Below are 27,751 nucleotides of genomic sequence, written 5' to 3'. Positions count from 1 at the left end.
ACATATGGCCCTGTTACTATGATGGATAATTGAGTCTACCCTAAATACAGTAAAATTAACTTTGGGTGTTTATGTTCACCTGACACCACTGCACTCATACAAGACTCAGGAATTTACAGTTCTGGCAACTTTGCTCATGAAATGAGGTGTGATGCATGCTAATCCCCCAGAAGCTGCTACTACCAGGAAGCTTATCTTCAGTGAGATAAAGGGATACCTTCAAGGATCAAAAAGAAAAATTCTACAGTAAGTTAAAGGTAGCACACCTCTATTCTGAGATGACATTAACAACAACAACAAAAAAAAGGCAAGTTTATTAAAATCAATTCTCAAAGTTTCAGATACTTTTATTGAAAAGAATTCATTTTCTGGGCAACTCAAACTGCAGCAGCTCATGAACTGTTTCCACTAAAAGAGACCTTTCTTTCAAGAAATCTTTACATAACATCCACACCTACTCCAACAGTTAAGAATAAGGACTATTTCAGAATAAAACCCTCGTGTATCACATAGTCCACAATAAATTTGAAAGTAGCACAGAGTAAGACCATATCAAGTGATAAAACATTATTTTTCAGTTAGCCTAGACATACTATTTTTGAGCTGAGATTCTTTAAAGAAAGCCACAACACAGTCACTGGATGTTGTATTTACTCCATTTCACAAATAAGTCAAAATTCTATGAAAAGTTACTTGGTCTTTTCAAATAATCCCCATAGTTAGTAATGTTTGAGTGAGTTCTAGTTGAGAAAATAGTCCGATTACATATTGCATAATTCAGCACACTAAAACCTAAAGTTCAGTAAAACAAGCTTAGATTTATAACAGTAGCAGTTTATATGTAGTATTGATGTATAATACAAATAAACCTCTTAGTGTACCTGTTTACACTGAAGAGTTCACAGACAAATGCAACACTTTCACAGTTACTTCAAGTCATCTTAAATAAATTCCATTTAAAAACACTTTTATGGTAGCATTCCATGTGTCACAAGCAATCCTTTGTACTCAAAAATATGCACGAATGAGACTTTTTACTCTGCCCTCAAATGTAATGTTACGAAAAATCCAAACTGGTCACCTTGAGCATTTTAAAGCAGAACTGTACTGAGAGGCATGTGTAACTGAAGCATAAGCCAGCTAAAATAATAGTGCAGAAGTGGGATTTTTCTAAAGAATACATGTCTTCTCTGTTAAAAATATTCTAGGAAAAGGTATCTACCATGCTTAGCAGAACTTGTTCAAATTTTTCAAAGAGAGCTACGAAGGGACAGTCAGCCTCAACGAGGTCTGGGACCGCTCTGCAGTTCAGATGCTCAGGTCAGGCAGCCGACTGTCCAGCGCGCAAGACGTCACAGGCTGGGAAGGACCAACCATTTCTAGTCGGTAGGTGCAAGAAAGCACCCTTCACTCTGCTGTAAACTGTTCCCAAATCTATCAGGTTGACTGAAGAAAGACTAAATACCCCTTTCTCAGTAACTTACATACACAGGTAGGCATTGAAGCCCATTTCACAAACATTTCACTACTTTAAAGCTTAGTGTTCTTCCAGCTACTGTTCAAGTCATTAGACTTGCTGAAACTGAAGCTGCATTTAACACCATTTACATAAAATTTAAGGAACAAGAGAAAACTACAAATAAGTGTCATTATGAGGCAGTAGTTAACTGCTACCTTAACTGCTTCCTCTTGAAGAAAAGTGCAAATGTACTAAATTATTTGTTTATACATTCTTGGCTTTACCTAAGGTATGTAGTGGGAAAACAACATAAAATCAGTAATATTTCAATAAAAGCCATAGCCACAGATACATGTTCTTTGCCAGGTGAGGTTCAGAATTCTCACAGGTAAAGACACTTTTCAGAGTGGCAAAAATACCTACCCATTGTGAAACAACTGCTCACGTCCACTCTCTGGTTCTTCCCATTCACCCCTACTCCAGTAAGAAAAGTGACAATAAGCAGTTTCGAGCTATTGGCCGTGCCCTTTGTAACTCCTCTACCAACAGGAAGAGGCCCATGGCATGGCTTCTTCAACTGGTAATAGTGTGCACTTAAAGAGGAGGCCAGATGATTCTGCTGCGCGTATCAGACAGGTAAAATTGTTAGCAGAGTTACATGAGCAGCAGAAAAAGAGACACCACTAAGTCGTTGCGACCTTCTCTAAATTTAAACAGTGCTACACCCATATTTCATGGGTTTGTGCATGAGTAATCTTCGAAAATAGAGGCATCGGTGACAGTTCCATGTAGAAAGTACAGCGAGAATTGAAAATCTAATTATGGAAGGTTTATATCACATTTTACCATCTGCTCTTCTACGTAAAAGTTATAATTAGTGTACACTGCTTTTACATTGTGTTATTTAGTATTTTAAGGCCACTACCTTAATCTGGAAACATGACTTCTACATGAAGTACACAGCTGGATTGACATTACACTGCACTACTTCTTTTAAGTATGGTCGTTTTTCTTTTTGACCTTCATTGACTTCTTGAGGATAAGCTTAATTTCTGAAGGCAGACTAGGTCCCCAAGCACGCATGAAACACTTTCACCTCAATATCATTGTAGTCTGTCCATAAATAATTTAGCATGTGTGCAATTAACAAAAAAACCAACCAACTAACCCTTCCCCCCAGCTAGAAAACAACTAGCTAAACAATGCCACCAATTCTTAGCCCTGCAACACTGGTTCCCCATTCTCAGTTTTCTTTGCCAAGTTACGCTGCCTTCTGGTAATCAACAGGAAATCCAACAAATAATGGGGGAAACATTTACTTTTTGTGGTGTATTTGCATGTAATTTTCAATGCCACCTTTAACTGAATGCATTCTTTAAAGAGTAGCACCATTTCTTTCTGACTAATAGACAGAGCTGGCTATTCTAATAACTTGAGATGGATTTTTGGAATATTTTCCTGGGAAAGTATTTCAAACTTTTTCTGACACCAATGAAGTACTGTAACCTTGTTAAAATCATCAGATGAATTCCAATGCTTTTTTTTTTTTTTTAATCAGGGAAGAATTTTAAATTATAACAATCAAATTTCACCAAAAAGAATTACAAGGCACCCCTGTAACTAGCCCATCCCATTACTTGTAAATATACCAAATTTCAAACCCGCTATTAACTGCACAAGTTTACTGAACCTATTATCCAATCTAGGATAAAGGCTTATATTTTTCTGTAACCACCAAGTTAAATAAAACCCCCTCTTCAGACAGCAGACCTGGCTACAACATCCTAATCGTGCAAACAAAACACAACAGTAAACTACATCCTTAAATTGCAGCTGCTGTAAACTTAAGCCACATCCAGGACACCAGCAGCCACTAACTGCCTTGAAAGCCAGTCCAATCCTTCATAAAGTCCTGTACCACTTCGGGCATCACAACCCTGAATATACCAGCTACGGCCACAGCAGAGCTTGTGGAGACTCAGCAGTTCCGTGATTTCTTCCACTGAAAGTGCACCTGCTACATCCTGCAACAGAGCCAGATACAAAGACTCGATTATTCTTCTGTATTATACTTGAAGTACTTTATTTTTAACTGATAGCTTAGACTGAAGCTACGGATCACGTGAAATCTTTCCAAACACAAAAATCAAATGAAACAGTTACACATTTACTCCTTGTTACCATAACGCAACAACTGGTTGTTGAATCTTCTAAGCACTCTAGCACCACTTATTTTACCAGCATTAAACATAAGGAAAACATCTACATTTTAGCCTTTCCACATTACCATTCCCTACCCAGAGGGTTCAGAAAATTGGAATTTGATACAAAAACTAAGGAAAAGAGTAACAGAGTGAAAAAAATTACACGTACCTGCTTATTAGCAAAGATCAAGAGCAAGGCATCCCGCAATTCCTTCTCCGTTAGTAATTTTGCAAGTTCACTGTGTGCTTCACCGACCCTGTCTCTGTGACTGCTATCAACTACAAACACCACCGCTGTGAAAGAAAGAGAGAAATGTTTTACACACCATCTAATATAAACTCTGTAAAATTAGCTTTCAGCTGACACAATTCTTTCTTTCTAGCAGTCTGCTATGTGAGGTTTCTCAGCAGCGCGCAACTTCAATTTCAAATCCAGGAGGAGTGAGAAATGCCCTACATACCTCTACACCTTTGACAAAAATCTACAATTCATCCTAAACCATGGAAAAAATTCTGAAGTTTTTTGCCTAGTCTTATACAAAGGCTGTGACACTTTAACTGCTTGGGTCTAAAACCAGATTTACTATGTGTGGATTGAGTATCTCAGTTTAAACCATTTCGTGATCCATTTCTACTCAATCAACTCCCATGTGACTGTTCCAGTTACCCTTAACTGGCTGTAAAACCTACAGGTTCAGCCAAATCCGCACAGCTTCCTTCAGCCACAGCCTACACAATCCAGAGAAGACCCAACACAGCAGCAGCAGATTTTACTATCCACAACAGAGCGTAACCAAGATGCCAGAAAGACTGAAGAGTCCTGGAGACAGAGCTAGAGGACAGAATTTCAACTCATGGTTTTTGCAATGAAACCCCCCCCTACTCCAAAACTAAACAAAACTTACTGCAGCTATGCACCAAGTTAACTGATTAGACTTTCCAACATGCAATTCTTCAAGGCTGGCATGATTCCATGCTACTGGTGTTTACATGGTAAGATTTAAGAGGACAACAGAAATCCCGAAATATGATGTTTAAAAGTTTGAAAAGACAAACAATTTAAAATGTTAAATTTTGTAATGAAGACTGAAATAATGCACAAAGAAGAGCACATAAACTGATGTTTGTCATTCCTAAGTATTTCAGACAATTTGGAATAAATTAATGAAGCGAAACCCCCTTCTAAACTGGAAAATAACTGGAGGATTTACAGAAGGATGGCATCAATTTCCAAGTCGACACCACTCAGGTCAATGTTTTCAGGGTCAGTAATCTAGTCTATGACCAGACATTACACTGCAATACCAAGTCAGAAGTTACAGAACTTTGTGGAATGTTTCAAGCAGCCAACTAAAGGCTCCTAAAGGCTGAGTATTTTCATTTCAAGTGCTATTTAAATTTCATACCTGGCAAGTACTACTTCTCACTATGTGAACTTTGGAACACTGCACCTTGTCTGCTGTCAGCTAGAACTGAGATTCTAATTTTGTTTGGCTCCATGAGCTGTCTGATGGATTTATGGAGAATGCACCTTTATCATGCAGCAGACATTATGATCAACTGGATTAAAATTTTTTAGCTCATGAATCTAGCAGCTGGACTTTGCATTGCATGAACAATTTTTACAGTTATAAATTATTTCTATTAATAATCTTTTAGCTCCAAAATACAAGCTAGTGGACAAAATACAGTTTAAAAGTTGTACTAGTCTCACCTTGTGTATTGAGATAATAATGCTTCCACAAGGGCCTCAATTTGTGCTTCCCTCCTACATCCCAAATAGTAAACTTCAAATTCTTGTATTCTACTGTTTCAACATTAAAACCTAGAATAAAAATATTAAAGTTGTATAGTCTTGTTCTGTATGAATATAAAATGATCAAATTCTACAGATATGTCAAACATTCAGAAAAAAACCCCACATATAAATTGTTGCTACTAACCTATTGTTGGAATTGGCTGCATGAACTCATCTTGCTTTAATTTAAACAATATAGTTGTTTTGCCAGCTCCATCCAATCCTAGAGTGACAACACGGATTTCCATTTTTGGTCCAATATGTACCCTGTTGTCCTGTAAGAAACAGCATACACAAAACAAGAGCAAGTTTAGGAAATTCAAGTTAGAAAACTTTTATGTTTAAGATATTTACCTTGTCACCATTTGTGAAGTCATTAAAAAGTTTGACTTTAAAATACAAGACACAATCATCAATTGCCTCCAGCAATAATACAAACCAAAATATCCAACAATCTCTGTAGTGAACCTGTAACTTCTGCCTGAGTTACCACAGGCCTTTTAGAAAGACAGCTAATCTCCTGCTAGTGTGTCTGTACTTTATAAAATTTAAAAATCTTTCATAATTTTTGGCTCAAACTGCATGATGGATTATTTGTAGCTATTAGTTGGAGTTCCCTGACCACAGAATTTTCTATTGGTTTTGTAGTTTTTACACTATGTTTTGTCACATTATTAATGCCCCCACCTACAGAATTATTTCCTTGCTGGAGGCTCCATAGCTACACCTATTCACGTCGAAACACTTCTAATCCTTTACCACGTTGCAACAGCAACATTATTAGCATTAAGCAGCAATCTGAAATAGTGAAGAAAAACAAACAAAAGAAACCCCAAGTCGTGCTTGAAGGCAAGGAAAAAGAATCACCTTCCTATTTGTAGTTCAGATCAAGCTACCATGAGTGTTGAGTAAGCTGATGCTAACAATGCAATCAAGTGGTATAACTAACATAAACCAGCAAATCATAAATTGTAAAATAAACAACATAGGGTACGATTATTATGTACCCCTGAAACATATTTTGAAGTACTTAAAAATGGTACCTTGATGAAATAACAGAGTTTCGATCATCAGAACTATGTGGCCGTACGTTCGCTTTCCTGCAAAATCCAGACAGCACTGTGCTGGGCAAGTAATACTCAAAACCGCTGTATACCGCACACAGCTGTTTTTTTTTTTTTTTTTCTTGCTTTAGAAAATAAACAACATAGGGTACGATTATTATGTACCCCTGAAACATATTTTGAAGTACTTAAAAATGGTACCTTGATGAAATAACAGAGTTTCGATCATCAGAACTATGTGGCCGTACGTTCGCTTTCCTGCAAAATCCAGACAGCACTGTGCTGGGCAAGTAATACTCAAAACCGCTGTATACCGCACCCAGCTGTTTTTTTTTTTTTTGTTCTTGCATTAGAAATGCTATTTATTGAGTGGAAAAATGCTACAGTCACTCCTGCTACAAGACCAACATGCACCAGTGTGACCAGATGTATAAACATCTACATGATGTGACTTGAGATGTGTATGTACACACACACACACGTACATTCATTAAATAGCTGGATATAGGTCATCATGACACACAGCTCCATTCTCCCCTCTGTCACAGATGAAGTAGCATACTGCCAGAATAATCAATAGAGATTAATTAAGTAACTTTACGCTATTGCAATCTTCAAAGAGTAAAATCACCTTTCTAGAGAAACTGCTTTCTAAATAAATAAAAAAAAATAAAAAATTAATGCAAGTACCACAACACAAAAGTCAGCAACAACACAATTTCAAGTGTAAGAGTCAGATCAAAGGTCCATCTAATCTAGCATGTTGTCTGAAACTAGGTGAAGATAGATACGTGTGAAAGTAAGGAACAAGGAAAGCACATAGTGATAACCCTCCCTGTGTATAACAGCTTGCTGCTCATGGACTTAGTCAGCAAACAGCATGGTTTCTGCAACTAACAGATCTTGATTACAGCCATGCTACACAAGGCAGGTACTCCAAAACCAAAGGACTAACTGAACATTTAAGATCTGGAGAATAAAACATTGAGACTTACTTGCTTTTCAACAAACTTCCCCTAAGATACAGAATTTTCAACTCCAAGCTGAAGTTGCTAAATTCAGTGACAACATTGCAACATAGCATGTTATCAAAAAGAGTTATCTCCTGGAAAGGGAAAACCTGTGGGCGGATTCTTGCCAAGCGTGTCAGCAAGAAAGGTACAGGCAAAAACAAAGAACATAAAAGCATGCAAAAGTCTCTGGAGAGTCTAAAAAATGCCTCAGCACCCTTTTCACACTCAAGCCACAGTTCTGATTTTGTCTAAAATTTCTGGAGATTAATCTCCCAAGTTCTTCTCTGTGCCTGAAAAGGAGGAGGAAGGAAAAGAGGCAGCTCAGGTTAGAGCTGCTAATTTTACAGATTTCTTGCTGGAGGCAGCACCCTACCTATGGGCAGAGTTTGCTGACAGTGAAACAACCTGGCCACCCTCTCGGGGCCCGCTCTCAGGGGCAGAAGTGAAAACGTTGCATTTATTGATCTGACAAAGCAGTTCTTACACGGAAATTCAAATATATGGAATTTACAAAACAAATTACTCAGACATCAACAAGGACTGGGCCAGAATGCCCACAGAAGCATCCACTTCCTTATAGTAAAATGTTCAACAGCAACAGTTAAACCCTCAGTTTCACCTCAGCAACAATAGACCCTATTCCTCTTTTACCAATTCAGAACTATAAACCCCGAGTAATCAAAGTACTTCTTGTTCTTTAGAGTTTCAAACTTAATTACTCTCCTATGTGAAAAGTATCACCATTATCAAACTACAAGTAATTTCATCCCTTTCAAAGAGCAAGCTGTATTGAAATGATATTACAGCAATTAAAAAAACGTACTTAGAAGATAAACTGTGTCTAAACTATCAGTGAGTACAAAGCAACTACAAGAAAAATTATAATTTAACAAATTGAAATACATACATTATTTTTAACACTATAGACTCTAACTTATAACAGTATTATTGCATTTAAAAATAGATATGCAATTTTCAGGAAATAAAATTATAAACATTTTGCAGAAGTTATGCTGTCCTCTTGAAAAAGCCAAAAATACATGGAAAAACCATGGTTAGATTCCTGGTCTGATGTGAATGAACAGCAAATAACGAATGTTTGTAAAGAAAGGTGCTTCTAGAATTTAAAAATATGATCTTACATATCTAAAAGAAAGCAGCTTATTTTCAAGGAAAGCTACTGATGTAGTCAATGTCAAACAAATGTTTCTCACTATAACAGCACAGTGGTTTTGTTGCTCAAATACCAGATGGCACTCATCATATGGTAAGACATGGTGGCTCTGATACAGAACTGTCTAAATTTGTTGCAACAAATGCTGCATCACAATGAGCATATAATGTTCCTGCTTTCTTTAAATTACATTCGGGACTTCATAAAGCAGATAGCTCTATTTTGATGAGATTAAGAATACCTTTGTAAAAGTGACAGGTATGCTAGCATCCAGCTGTACGTGATCTGCAAGTTCTGTAAACTGCTGCTGCTGTTTCTGTAATGTCTCTAGCAATCTTGTAATTTCCTGTTTCGCCAACACTACTCTGCAGTCATCCTAAACAGACAAAGAAAACAAAAGCATTTTTTTTCCTTTAGTAACTTATTTAAAATAACCAAACACAATGCAAATATGGTGGCTGGAAATAAAGCATTTTAAATGCTTTAAATACGCTTTAAATTTTCTTTAATCCTAGTTAAAGAAACTCACATTTACAAAATAGATCAATTTAAAATTGCAATACAAATGTGAAGATCCCACCATTCTTCCTTAATACTAATGGATATTAAATAGTTCTGCAGTTTTAAAAAACCTTTTTCTTTGACCTGTCTTAGTCCTGTATGAATACAAAAATAAGAGGCAGTAATGTTATATAAAATGAATAATTATATCATTCCAGCAGCTGGAATGGAGCAGCAGCTTTGCAGCACACAGCAACATACAACACAAAGATTAAAATCCACTCATTAATGGTGAGAACATTTGCACAGTTCACAAGCACATCTGAATAAGCAATCTGACACTAGTCTAAACAAACAAACAAAAATAAATAACACAGTAATGGAATAATTTCTTATATTGAGCTTACTGTTCACTACATATGCTATCACTAAATTAAAAGAATAATGGGCCACCAATACTCTCATATAGCCAATTTCTTCACATATTTAGTATTATTACAAGTGCTACCAAAAGGTCCTAAAACCTTTTTTCCTACCATCCTCATATGACCACTATCTTTAAACACCTATAGGGGTAATTGCAACTGTAAAATCCTTCCAATAAGTAACAATCCTTCCAGTTTCTCTCCTTCCCACTAACCTCACAAATAATTAGAAATTACTCCAGACAACAGAGTCATGCCACAGGATTTCCAGCAACTGGAGGACTTAATGCTTCTGTACTGATTATTCTTGCCTAACACTCCCTTGTCATGAATACTTCAATCATATCATTGTTGCTTTAACATTGTAAAGGAAACAAAAATGCAGACTACCATCTATGCCTTTTGTCTGTAGCCTAAAGTTAATTTCCAGCTCCACCTATCTTGCCATATGTTACAGCTCACTTGTCAACCTACCTGTTGTAAAGTCTTTTCACAATGAAGACAAGCTGTTGAAACCTGTGACAAGAGGATGGTCATGTCTTCTTGCTGTTGCCTGAGCCAAATCAATTTCTCTCTCACGTGAGCATCAACAACACTAAGAGCCATTTCCTCCTGACGACAAAGGGTTTCATGAAGATCAGAAAAATAGGCTCGGACACATGAGCGAGCGTTCTCTGCAGTCCCTGGTACCTACAGTGTTGTAGTCAGGAAATCCAGAGGATTAAGGACAGCAGTTGATTCCAGAAGTACATTTTTTCATTTTAATCCAGTATCTAATTTATGTTCACCTGCTTGGGTACATCACAGTTCAAGTCCCAGTTATACAGAGAGCCTTATCAGCCCTAAGATCAAGATCGTCCAAGAAGTTACTCCAATAATCAAATAGGTTATTTGTGTGTATACACAGCTTACTAAACATGACCAGGGAAAAAAGCCTCAATAGCATATATACAGCACCTGAGAACAGATGCAATCTGTCACAGTACTTCAGTACTGTACTAGCAGTTATGGAGCTTTCCATGCTGTCTCCCTATTTTCATGTAGCCTAAAAACATTGTAATGGACTGTAAGTTTCCCTCTATCTGCTGGCTTAAGCCTCAAAACCAACCTGGTAGAGTGAAGAACTTAAGGTCTTGTCTTTTAAAAGTCATGTATAATTTTCAAAGAAATTCCTTATCCTTGTTATCACAGAAAGCAAATATTCTGTGCATGTATGGGGGGGAAAAAAAAAAGCATACATGTTCAGTATGGGCCATTCCAACTCCATCTTCAACTATTTGTTCTCCTCCTTCTATATGCTGAACAATTCCAACTAATTTTCTGGAATAATCTGAGATTTCTTCTGTGAAAGTTCTTATGCAGTGGGCCATGTCTAAAATGGATGCACGAATCTGGTTGGCTTCTGGTTCCAAGACAGAATGCTATTAATTAAAAGCAAAATATCAAATATCAATCATAAACATCTTCCTTAATAATGTTTTCTATTTTAGTACATACATATATATACAGGAAAGGCAAGTAAGAATTTAAAACCATCTTACAATTCAAAATGCAATCAGGAGTTACAGATTACGCTGAGACTAAGATAGGTATCTAGCAGTCACACAAGTAAATACACAAATTTGCCTGTTTACCATAATCATTTATAAAAAATAGAAGGGTGGTTGGACTGCACCCCAGGCTTGACTGCACCTACTGTTTGCATGATGAAAACAACTTTCAGAACTAGTGACTCAATGCCATGCGAAGTTCAGCAAAGCATTAGATACAGGGACTGTCATTCTTAATACATATATAACTTATTGTGATCTTAGAAATAATGTTTTTCTTGAAATTTTACCATGTCGTTTACCCATAATGAAGGGAAAACAAAAGAACTGTATGAAGTTACTTCATATCAAGACATATCAAGAATCTACCCTCCTTTCTTGACAATCTTTTGTACTTTAATTGGATAAATAATTATGCAATCCACCCCACAGCATGACTAGAAACAGATTATTAGCAGTACCTTATGACCTTGATGCTTCCCGTATTCTTTGCAGACACAGCACATAAGAGGACTCGCCTGACAACCCTCTTCCAAACAAACAAACTCAATGGCATGTACTTGGTGTTGGGAGCACATGGTCTTCTCGTGAGGCTTATCAGCAAGAGGAACACGCCTGTGTTTCGCTAGTGTCTTTGTGGAATGGGTAAGCTGGGAGCAGTCTGCGCACAGGTGAGTGGCACAGACGGTGCAATACACAGACGCAACGTGGGCCTCATCTTCATCGCACCGGATGATACTCTGACAACAACAACAACAACAGACAAAACTTAAGTTGTTAACGTTTAATCCCAAGAATTGAGGAAAATCAGCAGACCTGCCACCAATATAAGCCTGAAAACAGACTTTCCTTAAAAATTACACACTAATAAATATTTGGACTATAATCCCAACAAATCCCAATAATTTTTTTAAAAAAATAAAAGTCAGTTTCTTTTACAGCCAATGCTAGAGGTGTACAGTGATTTTATAAATCCAAACTTCAATGGAAGTTGTAAAAGTTTGAAGGCTAGAATAATTCAGGCTCCATTCATTTCCTCTGAATCAGTCATTACAGAACAAAGAATTACAAAGTTACAGACAGACAAAACACCAATGGAAAAATAGGTGCTTAGGACAGTTATTTATTAGAGTGCATGATACTTTTTGCAAACCAGTTGTTAATGCTGAAATTATTATAGCCTAGTTTTGATAATGAAGTACTATCACATGATATAGTGATAACAAATTACTATAAAAGGCAACTTCTAGAGAAGAAGAGTTTAAGACTTTTGGAAGAGTTTCTGAGAACTTTTAGAAAACTGTCCTTAATCACTATAACTGAAGTATCCAAATGAATAAACTTTTCTGAAAATGTTAACAGTCTAAAACGGGGAAAAGGGTATGCACACTTGGCAATACCTTTTTATTTTATGCTTTAGTCAGTGCAGATTAGCATTTAATTATGAAGCAATTAATTAAAGCCTTAATGCTAGATACTGAAAGCAAGCATCAGCTTTACTAGTGAAATTACATTTGGCAAAAAAATCATATTTTTTTTTTCTACCTAGAGATACCTTTAGGAAAATGTAACACACTTTTTGCTTTTTTTAAAGCTCAGTACCTCTCCAGACAGGCCAATGGCTTCTTCTGATGTCCCACACTGCCCAGCAGGTCCATTCTGCAACCGTTCCAAGAGCTCCAACAAAGCAAAATTCTTTTTCAAGCCCCAGACACCAGAATCTCCTATTTTTGAGGAAAAGTTATATGAAGGAGTGGAGAAGAAGAAAAACCTCAAGCATATACCATCATGAGAAGTTCCACAAACCACAGTTGAGATTCTGATAGATATTTAGAGCACATTAACTACAGTGATACTAACTAGAGTGAGATACAATGACCACTTTTCTACGTAAGCTGACACTACCTCCCTATCCTCTTCCTTCCTTCCATCATGGAACTATTTAATATTTATGCAGAGTTTCTGCATAAGATGGGAAGATTATAAAAAAATTACAAAAACTCAGTAAAAACACTTGTAAAATAATCTGCAACAGCTAACAACTAAAGACTACAAGGAATACACAAACTCCAATGTGTATCATAAAAATTAATATTCTGCATAACTACATACAGTGAACATTTCTACTGTGCTAACAGAAGCTGTGAAGAATTCATACCGACAAATCTCACATTCCCTGAATTACAAGATGTAACATCTATTGCAGATCTCAGTCTAGTAAAAACAAGAAGCAACATAAGAAGCAAAACCAGAATTGCATCCCAATGACTATTGCAACCTGCTACTTCCATAGGCCATGTAGCATATGAGAACCTTAGTGATTGCTTCTCTAAGACAGTATCATCCCTTGACTTTTTTCAGCATCATTGTCATAAAGACATTTTCTCTGTTGCAAGACAAAAGTGGCTCAAGTGATGGAAGCACCATCTTTCAGCACTGAATCACTAATTTTTAGTCATTAGACAATCACAGAATGGTTGACATGGGAAGACACCTCTGGACATCACCTTGCCCAATCCTGCTCAAGCAGGGTCACCTAAAACTGGTTGCCTGGGACCTTGCCTAGGCAGTTTTTTAAGATCTTCAAGGACGGAGATTCCACCACCTCTCTGGACAACCTGTGCCAGAACCTGGTTATCCTCACGGTCAAAATTGTTTCCTTATGTGCAGGCAGAACTCCCTGTGTTTCTGACTGTGCACAATGCCTCTAGTTCTGTCACTAGAAAAACTGAAAAAAGTCTGGCTCCATCTTCTTTATACTCTCCCTTCAGGTATTTGTAAAACATTTCTCAGCCTTTCCTCAATACAAGAGATACTCCAGTTCCTTCATTATCTTACTGGCCTTTTGCTCCAGTAGCTCCACCTCTCTCTTGTACTGGGGAGCCCAAAACTGGACACAGTACTCCAGGTGTGGCCTCACCAGTACTGAAGGTGAGGATCACCACCCAATGCTGGCAACACTCCTGCTAATCCCAGGATATTATTAGCCTCCTTTGCCACAACAACACACCAAGTAAACCAGGACACCCAAGTCTTATTCTGCAAAGCCACCCTCCAGTTGGATGGCTCTTTCTGTTCTCTCATTCTCTTCCCAAGTGAGAGAATTTAACTACAGTGATACTAACTAGAGTGAGATACAATGACCACTTTTCTACGTAAGCTGACACTACCTCCCTATCCTCTTCCTTCCTTCCATCATGGAACTATTTAATATTTATGCAGAGTTTCTGCATAAGATGGGAAGATTATAAAAAAATTACAAAAACTCAGTAAAAACACTTGTAAAATAATCTGCAACAGCTAACAACTAAAGACTACAAGGAATACACAAACTCCAATGTGTATCATAAAAATTAATATTCTGCATAACTACATACAGTGAACATTTCTACTGTGCTAACAGAAGCTGTGAAGAATTCATACCGACAAATCTCACATTCCCTGAATTACAAGATGTAACATCTATTGCAGATCTCAGTCTAGTAAAAACAAGAAGCAACATAAGAAGCAAAACCAGAATTGCATCCCAATGACTATTGCAACCTGCTACTTCCATAGGCCATGTAGCATATGAGAACCTTAGTGATTGCTTCTCTAAGACAGTATCATCCCTTGACTTTTTTCAGCATCATTGTCATAAAGACATTTTCTCTGTTGCAAGACAAAAGTGGCTCAAGTGATGGAAGCACCATCTTTCAGCACTGAATCACTAATTTTTAGTCATTAGACAATCACAGAATGGTTGACATGGGAAGACACCTCTGGACATCACCTTGCCCAATCCTGCTCAAGCAGGGTCACCTAAAACTGGTTGCCTGGGACCTTGCCTAGGCAGTTTTTTAAGATCTTCAAGGACGGAGATTCCACCACCTCTCTGGACAACCTGTGCCAGAACCTGGTTATCCTCACGGTCAAAATTGTTTCCTTATGTGCAGGCAGAACTCCCTGTGTTTCTGACTGTGCACAATGCCTCTAGTTCTGTCACTAGAAAAACTGAAAAAAGTCTGGCTCCATCTTCTTTATACTCTCCCTTCAGGTATTTGTAAAACATTTCTCAGCCTTTCCTCAATACAAGAGATACTCCAGTTCCTTCATTATCTTACTGGCCTTTTGCTCCAGTAGCTCCACCTCTCTCTTGTACTGGGGAGCCCAAAACTGGACACAGTACTCCAGGTGTGGCCTCACCAGTACTGAAGGTGAGGATCACCACCCAATGCTGGCAACACTCCTGCTAATCCCAGGATATTATTAGCCTCCTTTGCCACAACAACACACCAAGTAAACCAGGACACCCAAGTCTTATTCTGCAAAGCCACCCTCCAGTTGGATGGCTCTTTCTGTTCTCTCATTCTCTTCCCAAGTGAGAGAATTATAATCACAGAATATCTCAAGTTGGAAGGGACCCATAAAGATCATCAAGACCAATTCCCTGCTCCTCACAGGACTAAGAGCATCATCCAGGCATTCCTTGAACTTTGACAGGCTTGATGCCCTGAGGAGCCTGTTCCAGTGACTAACTTCCCTCTCAGCGAAGAACCTTCTCCTAATGCCCAATCTGAATTTTCCACGATGCAGCTCCATTCCATCTCCTCGTGTCCTGTCACTGGTCAGTAGTGAGAGAGATCAGCACTTCTCCCTCCACTGCACCCCTTGAGGAAGGTACAGGCTGCCATGAGGTCACCCCTCTGCCTTCCCTTCTCCAAGCTGAGCAACCCAAGTGATCTCAGCCACTCCTCCTAAGTCTAGTCTCGACCTCGAGACATTTCACCATCTTGGTCGCCCTCCTCTGGACACACTCTAATAGTGTGGTGTCCTTCCTACATTGAGGCTCCCAAACTGCACACAGTTCTGAAGGTGGTGCTGCACCAGTGCAGTGCAGAGTGGGACAATCCCCTCCCTTGACTGGCTGGCTGTGCTGTGCTTGACACACCCCAGGACACTGTTGGCTCTGTTGGCTGCCAGGACATACTGTTGACTCATGTTCAACTTGCCATCAACCCAAACCCCCACATCTCTTTCTGTGGGGCTGCCCTCCAGCCTCTCACCCCCCAGTCGGTACGTACAACCAGGATTATCCCAGGATTAAATGTCTCTGCTTTGTCTACTTCCTTATCTGTGAGGTGACTGACCACTTCAAGAAACGGACCAATATTATCTCTGATCCTCCTTCTGCCTCTCTGTGCCAGAGACAGAAATGCAGACAAATACTTGTTAAGAGACACAAGGGCATTGCCAGGGAATGCAGAGAGGCAGTTAGAAAAGCAAAAGCTCAGCTCAAATTGAAACTGGCCAGAGATGTCAAAAACTACAAGAAAAGGTCCTTCAGGTATGTAAACAACAAGCAGAAACAGAAGGAAAATATTGGCCTGGTGTTAAACAGGAGAGGTGAATTAGTCACCAATGATGCTGAAAAGGCAGAGGTTCTCTACACTTCCTTCACTGCTGTCTTTACCAGAGCTGTTGGGTGCCAGGCCTTGGGAACAACAATCCAGGCTGATGCAAACACAGACCCAGCGACAGCGAAGGAAGAGCTGGCCTGTGAACTATCAGAGGAGCTTGACCCCTACAAATCAATGGGCCCTGACAACACCCACCTGAGGGTGTTAATTGAACTTCCTGACATCCTTGCAAGGCCACTCTCCATAATCTTTGATAAGTCATGATAGATGGGGGAACATCAAAGAAGACTAGAAGAAGACTAATGTCACTCCCATCTACAAGAAGGAGAATTATAGGAAATTATAGGCCCACTAGTGTCACTTCAGTCCCTGAGAAAGTTATGGAACAAATTCTCCTGGGGTCTACCACAAGTCGAAGCACACGATAGGGAAAAGCCAGCATGTAGTCATCATGGGAAAATCACGTTTGACAAACCTGATCACCATCTACAACAGAGTAAACTGCTCGCTTAATGAGGGGCGAGTGGTGGACATTGTCTACCAAAACCCTTCTCCAAGGCTTTTGATATAGTTTCCCCAGAGCCTCCTCCTAGAGAAACTGATGTGTTATGGTCTAGACAAGTGGTCTGTGCAGTGGGTCAGGAACTGGCTGACAGGCAGCACTCAGGGGGTGCTGGTAAATAGTTCCTTGTCAAACTGGCAGCCTGTCACAAGTGGGGTCCCCCGGGGACTGATGTTGTACAATACCCCAGAGGTTGGTGTTAAACGCTGTTTAATGTCTTCATGTGATCTGGATGATGGGATCAAGTGTACCCTCATGAAGTTTGCTGATACCAAATTGGTTGGGAAGTGTACTTTGGAAGGGAGAGCCACCCTGAAGAAAGATCTGGATAGGGTAGAGAGTGGGAGAACAAGAACATTATGAAGTTCAACAAAGACAAATATAAGGACTTGCACCTGAGAAAACAATCCAGGAGTGAAGCACAGACCAGGCTCTACCCAGCTGGGGAGCAGCTCTGTGGAAACAGACCTAGGGGTCCTGGTGGACAACAAGGTCACTATGAGTAACAGTGTGCTGCTGCAGCAAAGAAAGCCAATAGGATGCTGGATTGCATCAACAAGGGCATCACCAGCAGAGATAAAAAAGTCACTATCGGACTCTTCTCAGCGCTTCTCAGGCCATACCTGGACCACTGTGTTTTGGTCCCTGCTATGCAAAAAAAATGTGGACAGGCTTGAGAGGCAGCTGGGGAGCAGCTCTGTGGAAACAGACCTAGGGGTCCTGGTGGACAACAAGGTCACTATGAGTGTGATCTGGATGATGGGATCAAGTGTACCCTCATGAAGTTTGCTGATACCAAATTGGTTGGGAAGTGTACTTTGGAAGGGAGAGCCACCCTGAAGAAAGATCTGGATAGGGTAGAGAGTGGGAGAACAAGAACATTATGAAGTTCAACAAAGACAAATATAAGGACTTGCACCTGAGAAAACAATCCAGGAGTGAAGCACAGACCAGGCTCTACCCAGCTGGGGAGCAGCTCTGTGGAAACAGACCTAGGGGTCCTGGTGGACAACAAGGTCACTATGAGTAACAGTGTGCTGCTGCAGCAAAGAAAGCCAATAGGATGCTGGATTGCATCAACAAGGGCATCACCAGCAGAGATAAAAAAGTCACTATCGGACTCTTCTCAGCGCTTCTCAGGCCATACCTGGACCACTGTGTTTTGGTCCCTGCTATGCAAAAAAAATGTGGACAGGCTTGAGAGGCCCACAGAGATGATCAAAGGACTGGGAAGCCTCCCATATGAGGAAAGGCTAAAAGAACTGGCTTTGTTCAGCCTTGAGAAAAGAAGGCTTAGGGGAGACCTTATCACCAGGTTCTCACATTTAAAGGGTGGCTACAAAGAAGATGGAGACTCCCTTTTTCCATGGAAAAGATCAGGGGTAACAGGCACAAGTTACTCCTGGGGAGATTCTGATTGGACACAGAAGGAAAATTTTTCACAATGACAACAATGAGCCCTTGGAATATTCTCTCCAGGCAAGTGATGGATTCCCCAACATTGGACACACTTAAGATTTGGCTGGATGGGGTGCTGGGCCATCTTGTCTAGACCATGTTTTTGCCATGAAAAGTTGGACCAGATGATCCTTGACGCCCTTCCAACCTGGTATTTGATGATTCTATGAAAATCACATAGCATAACATCATGTCACATAACATTGCCCTCATGTAAACATCTGTCAAAGAGATAAGTGTACAGAAGCTACTAACTTCAGGAAAATAAATAAGGGAGTTGATAGCTTTGAGCAGAATGAGAGAAGGCAGAACGTTACCAGTAGTGCCAGATGTACATTTATGTAACTAAGAAGCTGCCACCTTACATTTAAACAGAATCTGTAGGACCTGAAATTGACTCATCAATTTTATGATGGAACTTTTGAACTAGGTTTGTAAGAAAAGAAAAGGCTGCCACCTTCTTAGAGTGTGAGGCCCCACTATCTGGACAAAACTGCATACGGACACTGCTTTTGTAATTCAAGTATTTCTTATGTACTTCATGCAAACATATGTATCTAAGAATATGAGACACACTTTTAGTGATCTTCTGCTATTCACTGTAAAAAACCTACATACTACAGTTTTTCTTAAATTCAAGTAATTGCTTTATTCAATTCATGCTTTGTTTCAAGCATGACTTGGAAAACACAATTTTAGAAAACAATGCCAGATTTGGAAAAAAGTTGGGCTGCCTCTCATAATCCAGATGCAAAGACTAGCAGAACAGCAACTGGAGCCTGAGGTTCCAGATGATGCCTAAGAACTCTTGACCCATTCAGTCCACATATGTGGTGTCTGACATAGGTTTATAATATCTGATATGAACTCATAGAAACTGTATCCCATTTGCTGTCCCAAAAAGAAAGCCTAGGCTACTGAATTTGCCTGGTTCTGCTGAGTGTTGTTCCACATCTCCTAAATTATGCTGCCCTGTCATAGTCTGGAAGGCATATACCCTCTGCATCCTTTTGGAATTCAGATGTCATCCCACTGATCCTATGCAGACATTAAGCCTTCCTTCTTCAATACTGAGATTTATCAAACACTCCATAGACTTGATCTATCATTAGAGCGAATGTACTGTTCCAAATGAACAGACAGACACCAACTACTATGAGTAGCAGGCAGTTATGAGAACCAACAAACTTAAGTACCCATCCCAAATACTTGTGTTTCACTGCTCCTCAGCTTGGTACCAATAGCCATGAATAATCCGCATTTTCATGGTTCTAAGAATATGGATCTGCAGCTCCCACAGGAGTCTGGATTTGCAGCACATGGAGTATACACTGCTATAAAGGCTCTTGTATATAATTATAAAAGCAGTGTTCAAATATATTCACTCCATAAAAGGCAGTACTTTTAAGATGTATGTGTGTCACAATAGATTTTATAAGGGAGTGTACACAAAAGCAAAAAAAACCCCAAAAAGCCCCAGCCCATCTGCAAATTCTCCTGTCTCCAGCTTCAGCTTGTTAAGAATTATTCTCTGTACTGATCTTAGCTGGGATTGAGTTAACTTTCCTCATAGTACCTGGTATGGGGCTATGTTTTCGACTTGTGACCAAGCCAGTGATAATACACCTGCATTTTGGCTGTTGCTGAGCAGTGCTCACACAGGACTGAGACCTCTTTTCTGTTCCTCATGCTGTCCTGGAAGCCAGGAGACTGGCGGTGCACAAGAAGCTGGAAGAGGACACAGCTAGGACAGCTGACCCCAACCAACCAAAGGGACATCCCATACCACATAATATAATGCTCTGAAATAAAATCTGGGGTGAAGGAGGAGGAAGGAGGGGGGTATGTGTGTGTGTGCATTCAGAGTTACGGTGTTTGTCTTCGAGTAATTTGTCCTGCTTTCCTGGAAATGGCTAAAGACCTGCCTGCCAGTGAACAAGTTCCTTATTTTGCTTTGCTGAGTGCACAGCTTTTGTCTTCCCTATTAAACCAACTTTATCTCAACACACTTTTGCCCTTCCAATTCACTCCCCTGTTCCACTGCGAGGGAGCGGGTGAGCAGCAGAGCGGGGCTGAGCTGCCCACAGAGGTTAAACCACAACATTCTCTTTTACTTCAAGAGCTATGAAACAAGAAAAATGACACTGGCTTTCAATCTTAAGACCTCAAGAGTCATTTGAGATATATGCAAGTGGCTTTACTACCTGACAATATTTTTCCTTCAGTACTGTTACGAAGAGCAGAGCTGCATCACACGGCTAGGCACATGTGGAAAACTGAAACGCTCACATGCCAACTGTCCTCCCATTAAGGAGAACAGAACAAGTAGTTTCATGAGATGCATGCCACATCTGGCCAAAGTGAGGGCAATGATGCTATAGAACCTCTGAAGAGGGAGGTGAACAGCAACCAATATATCCACACTGTATACCTTACTGTTTTGTGTAGCTTCCAGTTTTGCTACATGAGATTTTCTTTCCTAGGCATTTCCCCCATAGTTTAAATCATCATAATATTCTCCAGTGGCCAAACTCAAAATAGATGTTATGTGCCTCACTGATAAATGGCAGAGTTCAGAGAACTGATAAATGGATTAATACTGTTTTACTACAGCTATAAATGGGAAGACATAAAAGCTATTCTTGCCTCCAACACCTTTAACTGGCATAAAACAACATTGGCTACCAGTAAAAGACCGTTCATTTTGGCAAATGTATGTTTCTGGAAATGGGCCTATCAAGGTATACTGGTTAGTAACTTTGAAGTTAGGTATAAAGCAAAGGTTTGTCAGTGTTCTCTGTAGTCATCAGTTCTACAGTGGAAGCCTTCTCTGGTACAGACAGCATTACCAACTGCACTCCAAAAAATAAATTGTAAACAAGAGGAAAAAAAAAAAAAGGATTTTAGAGTATTTTAGCTTTTGTTTGCCACAGATCTTGACGGAGTTTACAGAAGTTATGTTCTGGTCTTCCACAGTTACAGTTAGCACAAGCACAGTAATCTGCCTTGATATATTCTGACTTCGGAGCTTAGTTATTTTTTAGCTTTAGCACTACTAGCAGGATCACAGGGTTTTTCATAACACAAATCATGGAAGAGTCACTTCTTATTACGAGTTGAAGAAATACAGAGTGCAACAGCCACTTTTAGAATCTAAATTATGTCAAACCAGTTTGTAAATGGAGTCCAGACTTGCTGACATCGTATCTAGACAGATCTCTAGACACTAACTTACAGAAAGCAAAGCACAGAAAAGTGGCTAGATGGTTCTTTTCTAGTGCTTAGAACAGCACTGTCCCGCTGCAAACTGACTGTGCACAACCTTCAGTTTATAAAATACTCCCATAAACAACACACCAATATAATGACTGCTGATACTAATGTGGACCTTGTATCTCCAGATTAGCCACTAATCCAGATAGCCATTAATAGCAGAGTATATATGGATGTACCCACACCAAAAGGATAAACCTACTTATGGAATAGATTATAGCAAATTAGCCTTTAAGCAAACATTGACTTAGCCTTTAAGCAAACGTTGGATAAAGCTGAGACAGAAAGAGGTTGTTCAATCATTACAGAGCTTCTTACAAAAGTATTTTCTTCCACAGGTTTTAATATGTTTATTAAAAAAAAAAAACAACAGAAGTACTCTCCTCAATTTACATTATCATATCTGATCTTAATCATGTTAGTTCTGTTCCATGTCCAGCATGAAGAGAAAGCCAAGCCAGAAAAGTCAAAGCAGAACTAATTTACTGAAATGTAACCAACAAAAAAGACCAGAAAAGATTACGTCTGTAGCTATTCTGTGTTTATTTTCTAATTCATAACTTAAAACTGTCAAGAGAAATGAAGTTACACTGCTTTTACATTCTTTAACTTTTTATTATATATTCTGATATTTGCTAATACATGTTATACATTGTCAGTGCACTGTTGATCTTGGATATAGATGGAAAAACCATGCAAAGCTTACACATCAATTATTAATCCACTAAACCAGGTTTCATAACCTGTAAGCATCCTATAAAACATGCATTATCATACAGAAAGTCATGTCTCATCTCACTGGTATCTATCATAGCATTTACGTTTTTGCAAAAAAAGCCACTTTGCTGCTTTTTACACTAAACCCACTATAAAATTACCATGTACTCAATATACACGTTTCCAACACATCTGATCAAGTGTTTATTTTATATTCCAGAACACTAAAGGATGTGTTGTGTAAATGCATCTATTTAATCTCTTGGACTCTAACTCAAATTCTGCTTTGGTCACAAATCTAAAAGAGCCTAATGATCTCACCCTTGTGTCTACAAGGGATGCTTGTGCCCATTACAAAACCCCTACACAATCTGACTGTCTCTTTTCAAAAGAAGAATAAGACATGAATAGCAGGAAGCGTGTCAGCCAGGAATGAGATAGTGACAGAGTGAAGATATTAAGACCAACTCCAGCCAACAATACAAATGTCATTTTCAAAAGCATAAAGCTTGTCTGCAAAAGGATTATAAATAATGCAAAGAATAAAAGAGCAACTTCTGCCTAAACATCTGAACAAAGCCAAGAAAATGTTACATTAAAGCCACATTTTCTTGCACAATGTTTTGAAGTTTTACCTTATCACTCAAACACTAGCAAAAGGGTATATAAATATAATGAATACCAACGGGGTCGATTCTATGAAGGATGCCAACATTTGCATGCATCACTTCAAAAAATTCTAATGATAGAAAATAGTTTCAGCCCTGTAATGCAATCATGGCAGAGAGAGTTCACCTGAGCCATAAACTGTTAAAAGCTTCCTTAGCAGAGCTGCCCAGCTAAAGTCAAAAGCCAGAGCCTCCAACGCTGTTACATACACAGATCCTTCACAACAGTTCCCTAGTCCATGTCTTTTTTTAAAAGGAAACAACCCACTAATCCAACAGAGAAAGAAGAGAGAAAACAGTTTGCAAGAAATTATTCCCCTTTTCTCCCAAATCAACATACTTTAAGAAAAAGGCTTTAAGAAGAGTCTCTTCTTTTACAAAGACCATTTATATAGATTTTTCCCTAAATATATTGCCTGAATCAACACAGTCTCCAGAATTCTTCAAAATTTTGAAAATCAAAAAATCTTTCCTATTACATCTTTCTGATTAAAGAATGTTAATCCAGTTGAAGATAAACACTAGACAGCTCACATGCCTTCAACATGTACATACTCATTTAGAAATCTCCACTGGAAAATTAATCGCAGGCAACTTCATTAAAGAACTCTCAAGAAATTCCCAAAAATCTATGCTTGGTCTACTCTGCAAAGCAATATGGTTTGGGCATCCTATAGTTCTACCAGTTCATTACTAAATATTTTCTCTCATAGCAAGATTTTTTGAACTATCAGAATATATAACATGTGCCAATTTTCACTTGCAGACTCCATATTTCCAGAAATTCTGATTGACAAAGTACTTCTAACTCTACCTTCCCTTACAGTTCTATATATTTCTAGAAGAGACAGGCTAGTAAATTTAAACAGAGTCCACTTCAGAAGGGAGAAAATACAGCTATATATATCTATATATACATAGATCCCTGAGTATTTCTTTCAAAAAGGTCCAAAGATACCTTGGAAAAACTTGGACTAATACAGACAGGATTGAGTGATTTAGTATGAAGAGCAAAGGAAAACAAGCATGTCTATCTGCTGAACTGTATAGGTTAAATGACAAACTAAAAAGCATCCGTAAAATCCAGTTACTGATAAAGAACTTTGTTCCAACACAGGTAGCTTTACGCCCTGATTATACAGCTTTTCTATCAACAGAATTTTCTCTTGGCAGTAATCCTATAACCAAGATTTAGATACTGAACAGCTTCCTGATGCAAATTCATTAAATGGCAGAATGGCAAGTGCAGAAATGGGTGAAAATGGAGCTTGCCTTCTCACATGGCCTTAAATGGAGGGGAGCGAAAGATTAAAAGTTCCCTGGACCTAGAGTTGTCATGCCTCCCTCCCAGCCCCACTCCTGAGCTCTCAGAAGGAAACAGAGCTACAAGTATAGCAGATTAAACTAACAGCAGTAATTACTAGGTGATTAGAGCAAGACAACAAATACACTGATGCCTCAAAGAGGCACAATGAGTTCCATTCCACAAAACATGTTGAAAGCAATAATATTTCTTAAGACAGTTCTTATGGCCCTGGTAAGACTAAAAATGGCTATTATCCTCTTCTGCCCCAATCATCAGGCAGAACATTTTTATTCAAAGAAGTATTTTTACTTTCAAGCTGTTTTGCTAAAGTTTTCTACCTGTCAGTTTTTTGCACAAGTGCTGGTCACAGCATATGATCCTTCTTTCTAGTACTAGCCAGTAGGATGCAAGTTTACTATCCTAGACACAAAAGCTGAAGCTGTACTTCCCTCTTCCTATCTGTAGGAGCCTTACAAGTTTAGTAACATTTTACTGTGCTTCAACAGAACCTCCTCAGTATTATGCAAGATTAAAAAAAAAAAACTTTAAATGTTTTCATAAAGCTTTGTTTTTGTTAAACTTGAAACCAACAAAAATTATGATAGGATACTTTTAGATGCCTGGGGGGGGGGGGGAAAGCACAGTAAAAACGAAGAAGTGACAAGTTTCCTATCATAATAAAAATGCTACTTTTACTTTACAAGATACAAGCAGCAGTCTTGGATAGAAATGTTTCACATTAGCAGGACTGAGTCTTGTTCTCTAACGTTCTCCCCCTTAAAAGCATACTTTAAGAAATCTTGTGCAGCTGTAGTACAGTCATAGATAAGAAGTAAGAAAAAACATGACTCTTTTAACCACATCTTTTAGACTGGCAATCATTCAAGATGCTCATACTTAACCACCCCCCTCCCCCAGAAAACAAACCCTCTTTCACATGAGACTGACGTTTCTTTTCCTGACTCCTATTTCCATGACAGAATCTGACAGAGTTCCCTAATATTCCTCTGAGTTTGGTCTACAATCTAGCAGATTCTCTTAACTGCAAGGTAAATTCTTATTCAAGCAAATTCAAACTATATTAGAGATCTCCTTCTCTGAGTATTCTCCTCCTTCCAACAGCTTTTTTTATCCCCAAGTGCTATTCAAAACTGCTGGAGCCAGTTCTATTAAAAAGTTCTTCTCAGTACAAATTCTTCTGGTAATTCAGATTCCCTGTAATCCTATGCGGAATAGGCAATTCCTATTCTGAAGGAATTATAAGCACATGTACTCTTTTGCCTAACATAAATTTCCAATGTTGAATAAAAGCTTTATCTTACCCTTTCAAAAACTGCCTGCAGACACTTCTACAGTAAAGGAATTCCTGTTGATAGCCTGCCGCTATCAGTTACTGTGTATATAGAATTACTTTACATTTCAAAAAACAGGTTTGTTATCACTGATACTTCTCTCTATATCACTTCATCATGAATTGAGAAAACTCTGTTTGTCAAAGAAACTACCTCTTTAATTGCATGGTTTATTTAGTGTTTAGGACAACAGGAAGCTAGTACCCATTCAGAAACTCTTCAACACCAATTTGAAATATAGTAGTCCCCTTGTAAATATAGGGTTAAGATTTTAAGGTATAAAGCTTGCAAAAGCCCAGGTTCAAGGAGATAAAGATAAAATCTTTACTTCCTTTTCTAAGATAACTCTTTTACTGGTGCTTAACAGTACTATGAGCTTCTCTAAATGAAATGAAACAGTGCACGTTAATTACTTGGAAATATTATAACTAAGCTGAGCATCAAGAATCTGTATCTAGCATTATGTACTTGGTTTTCTTACCTAGTTCAGTAACTTGTCGATCAAAAGGACAACGAACTGCTCTGCCATGAAGGGGGAGCCGGGTAAGACAGTCATGGCAGACAGTATGGCCACACAAAAGCAGCCGGGGAACTTTGTCACCTTGCAAAGAAAATACATCTTCACAGACTCCACACTCAAGAACCTACAATTTAAAAAGAAACCATATTTGTTTTTGAGCTGGTAAAAAAGCAAAACTTCATACCCGAAGCTACATGACACAGTTCATTTTGCAGTAATTCCTGCAATCACAGCAGATAGGCTGAATCATTAATTTTGCTTTGCACACACAAGTAATGATCATAAGAATGTCATTTAAAAAATAGACACGAATAGAGCATTTTAACTTTTCAGCATCCCACCTGATCACCACTAGTTCTCGCCCACTTCATTTAATGCACTGCCACAAGAAAAGCCCACTGGCCAAGCAGCACAAGTAAGCAGAAACGTCCTGAACAGAAGAAGGAAACCGAGGGCAAGACCCTGCCAAAGCAGACCATCAGCTGGTGGAGAAAGCTTCCATTCATAGCTGATCCACATAAAAAGGTCAGTCATACCAAGTTAGCCATTTACGAAGCTACAAACGCAGCATCGAGGTAGCAGGAACAAGCAGCAAGGGACTGGAACATCTTAAACCGCTAATAAAAAGCAAAATCGATCGTCATTTAGGGAAAAAAAAAAAAAAAAAAAGAACAAAAAAACCCAAACCACCACCCGACAGTCCGTCAGATAACAGAGACCGCTAACCACCTTTAGGGAGCCCAGGCGCCACCGATCCTCTCCGAGACAGCTCCCCGCTTTGAGGCCGCCAGCCTTCCCCTCACGCAGAGGCCTCCCGCCTGGCGGCCCGCTCCGAGGCCACCCACGGCAGCGCGGACGGGACGGGCAAAGGGCCTCCGAGGCGGCCTCGCAGCCGGGCCCAGGCCCGGCCGCCTCAGGGGCCGCCTCCCGCCCCGCAGGCCCGCCGCTGCTCCTTCCCCCAGCCAGGGCAAGCGACGGTGCAACCCCTGCCACCGCGGCCTGCCCTGCCACAAGGAGGCGGCCCCGCCGGTGTGCGCGATGGGCCGTGCAGCTCATCTCACCTTCACTGCGGCGCCAGCCGGGCCGGGGCCGCGGCCGCCGCCACCGCCGGATCCCCGGCTGCCCTCCATCCCGGCACCGGCCCCGACCTTGTTTACACCGACGGCTGCCATCTTGGAGAGGGCGGAGCGGCGCAGCCCGCGGCAGGAAGGAGCCCGGAGCCGGCAGCCCCCCTCCCGCCCGCCCCCGGGGCACCGCCCTGGCAGGCGCATGCGCTCCCCCGCCGCCGCACCGGGCCGGGCTGTGCCC

The 27,751-nt window shown here is 39.7% G+C and overlaps 1 protein-coding gene across 2 annotated transcripts; it reads right to left on the bottom strand.

Annotated features, from left to right (window-relative positions):
* Positions 1 to 296: 296 nt before the first annotated feature.
* TRIM23 (tripartite motif containing 23) lies at positions 297 to 27,660 on the bottom strand. Of its 2 annotated transcripts, none has more exons than XM_014964921.1 (11): positions 27,505 to 27,660; positions 26,405 to 26,567; positions 12,791 to 12,912; positions 11,650 to 11,928; positions 10,877 to 11,059; positions 10,113 to 10,328; positions 8,954 to 9,088; positions 5,607 to 5,736; positions 5,378 to 5,488; positions 3,833 to 3,957; positions 297 to 3,483 (listed from the first exon to the last, which is right to left on the bottom strand). In XM_014964921.1, exons 1-11 carry the CDS (start codon positions 27,613 to 27,615, stop codon positions 3,304 to 3,306), a joined length of 1,755 nt encoding a protein of 584 aa, XP_014820407.1. In that variant the 5' UTR covers positions 27,616 to 27,660; the 3' UTR covers positions 297 to 3,303. The 2 variants fall into 2 exon arrangements, with proteins under 2 accessions (XP_014820407.1, XP_014820408.1); XM_014964922.1 differs by lacking the exon at positions 27,505 to 27,660 and adding an exon at positions 26,980 to 27,032.
* Positions 27,661 to 27,751: the final 91 nt, after the last annotated feature.

This window comes from Calidris pugnax, unplaced genomic scaffold (genome assembly GCF_001431845.1).
Source record: "Calidris pugnax isolate Ruff unplaced genomic scaffold, ASM143184v1 scaffold273, whole genome shotgun sequence".
Taxonomy (NCBI): Eukaryota; Metazoa; Chordata; class Aves; order Charadriiformes; family Scolopacidae; genus Calidris; species Calidris pugnax.
This window is presented reverse-complemented; position numbering and strand designations above follow the sequence as displayed.

Bases quoted from the DNA above. Each gene is read 5' to 3' on its own strand.
- TRIM23 (XM_014964921.1), bottom strand. From the start codon at position 27,615: ATGGCAGCCGTCGGTGTAAACAAGGTCGGGGCCGGTGCCGGGATGGAG. The intron at 10,329-10,876 runs GTATGCTTTTTT...ACAACACTGTAG, and splicing joins GAATGGCCCATACTGAACAT to GTACCAGGGACTGCAGAGAA. The intron at 5,737-8,953 runs GTATTCTTAATC...TGTTTCTTACAG, and splicing joins TACCTGTCACTTTTACAAAG to GACAACAGGGTACATATTGG.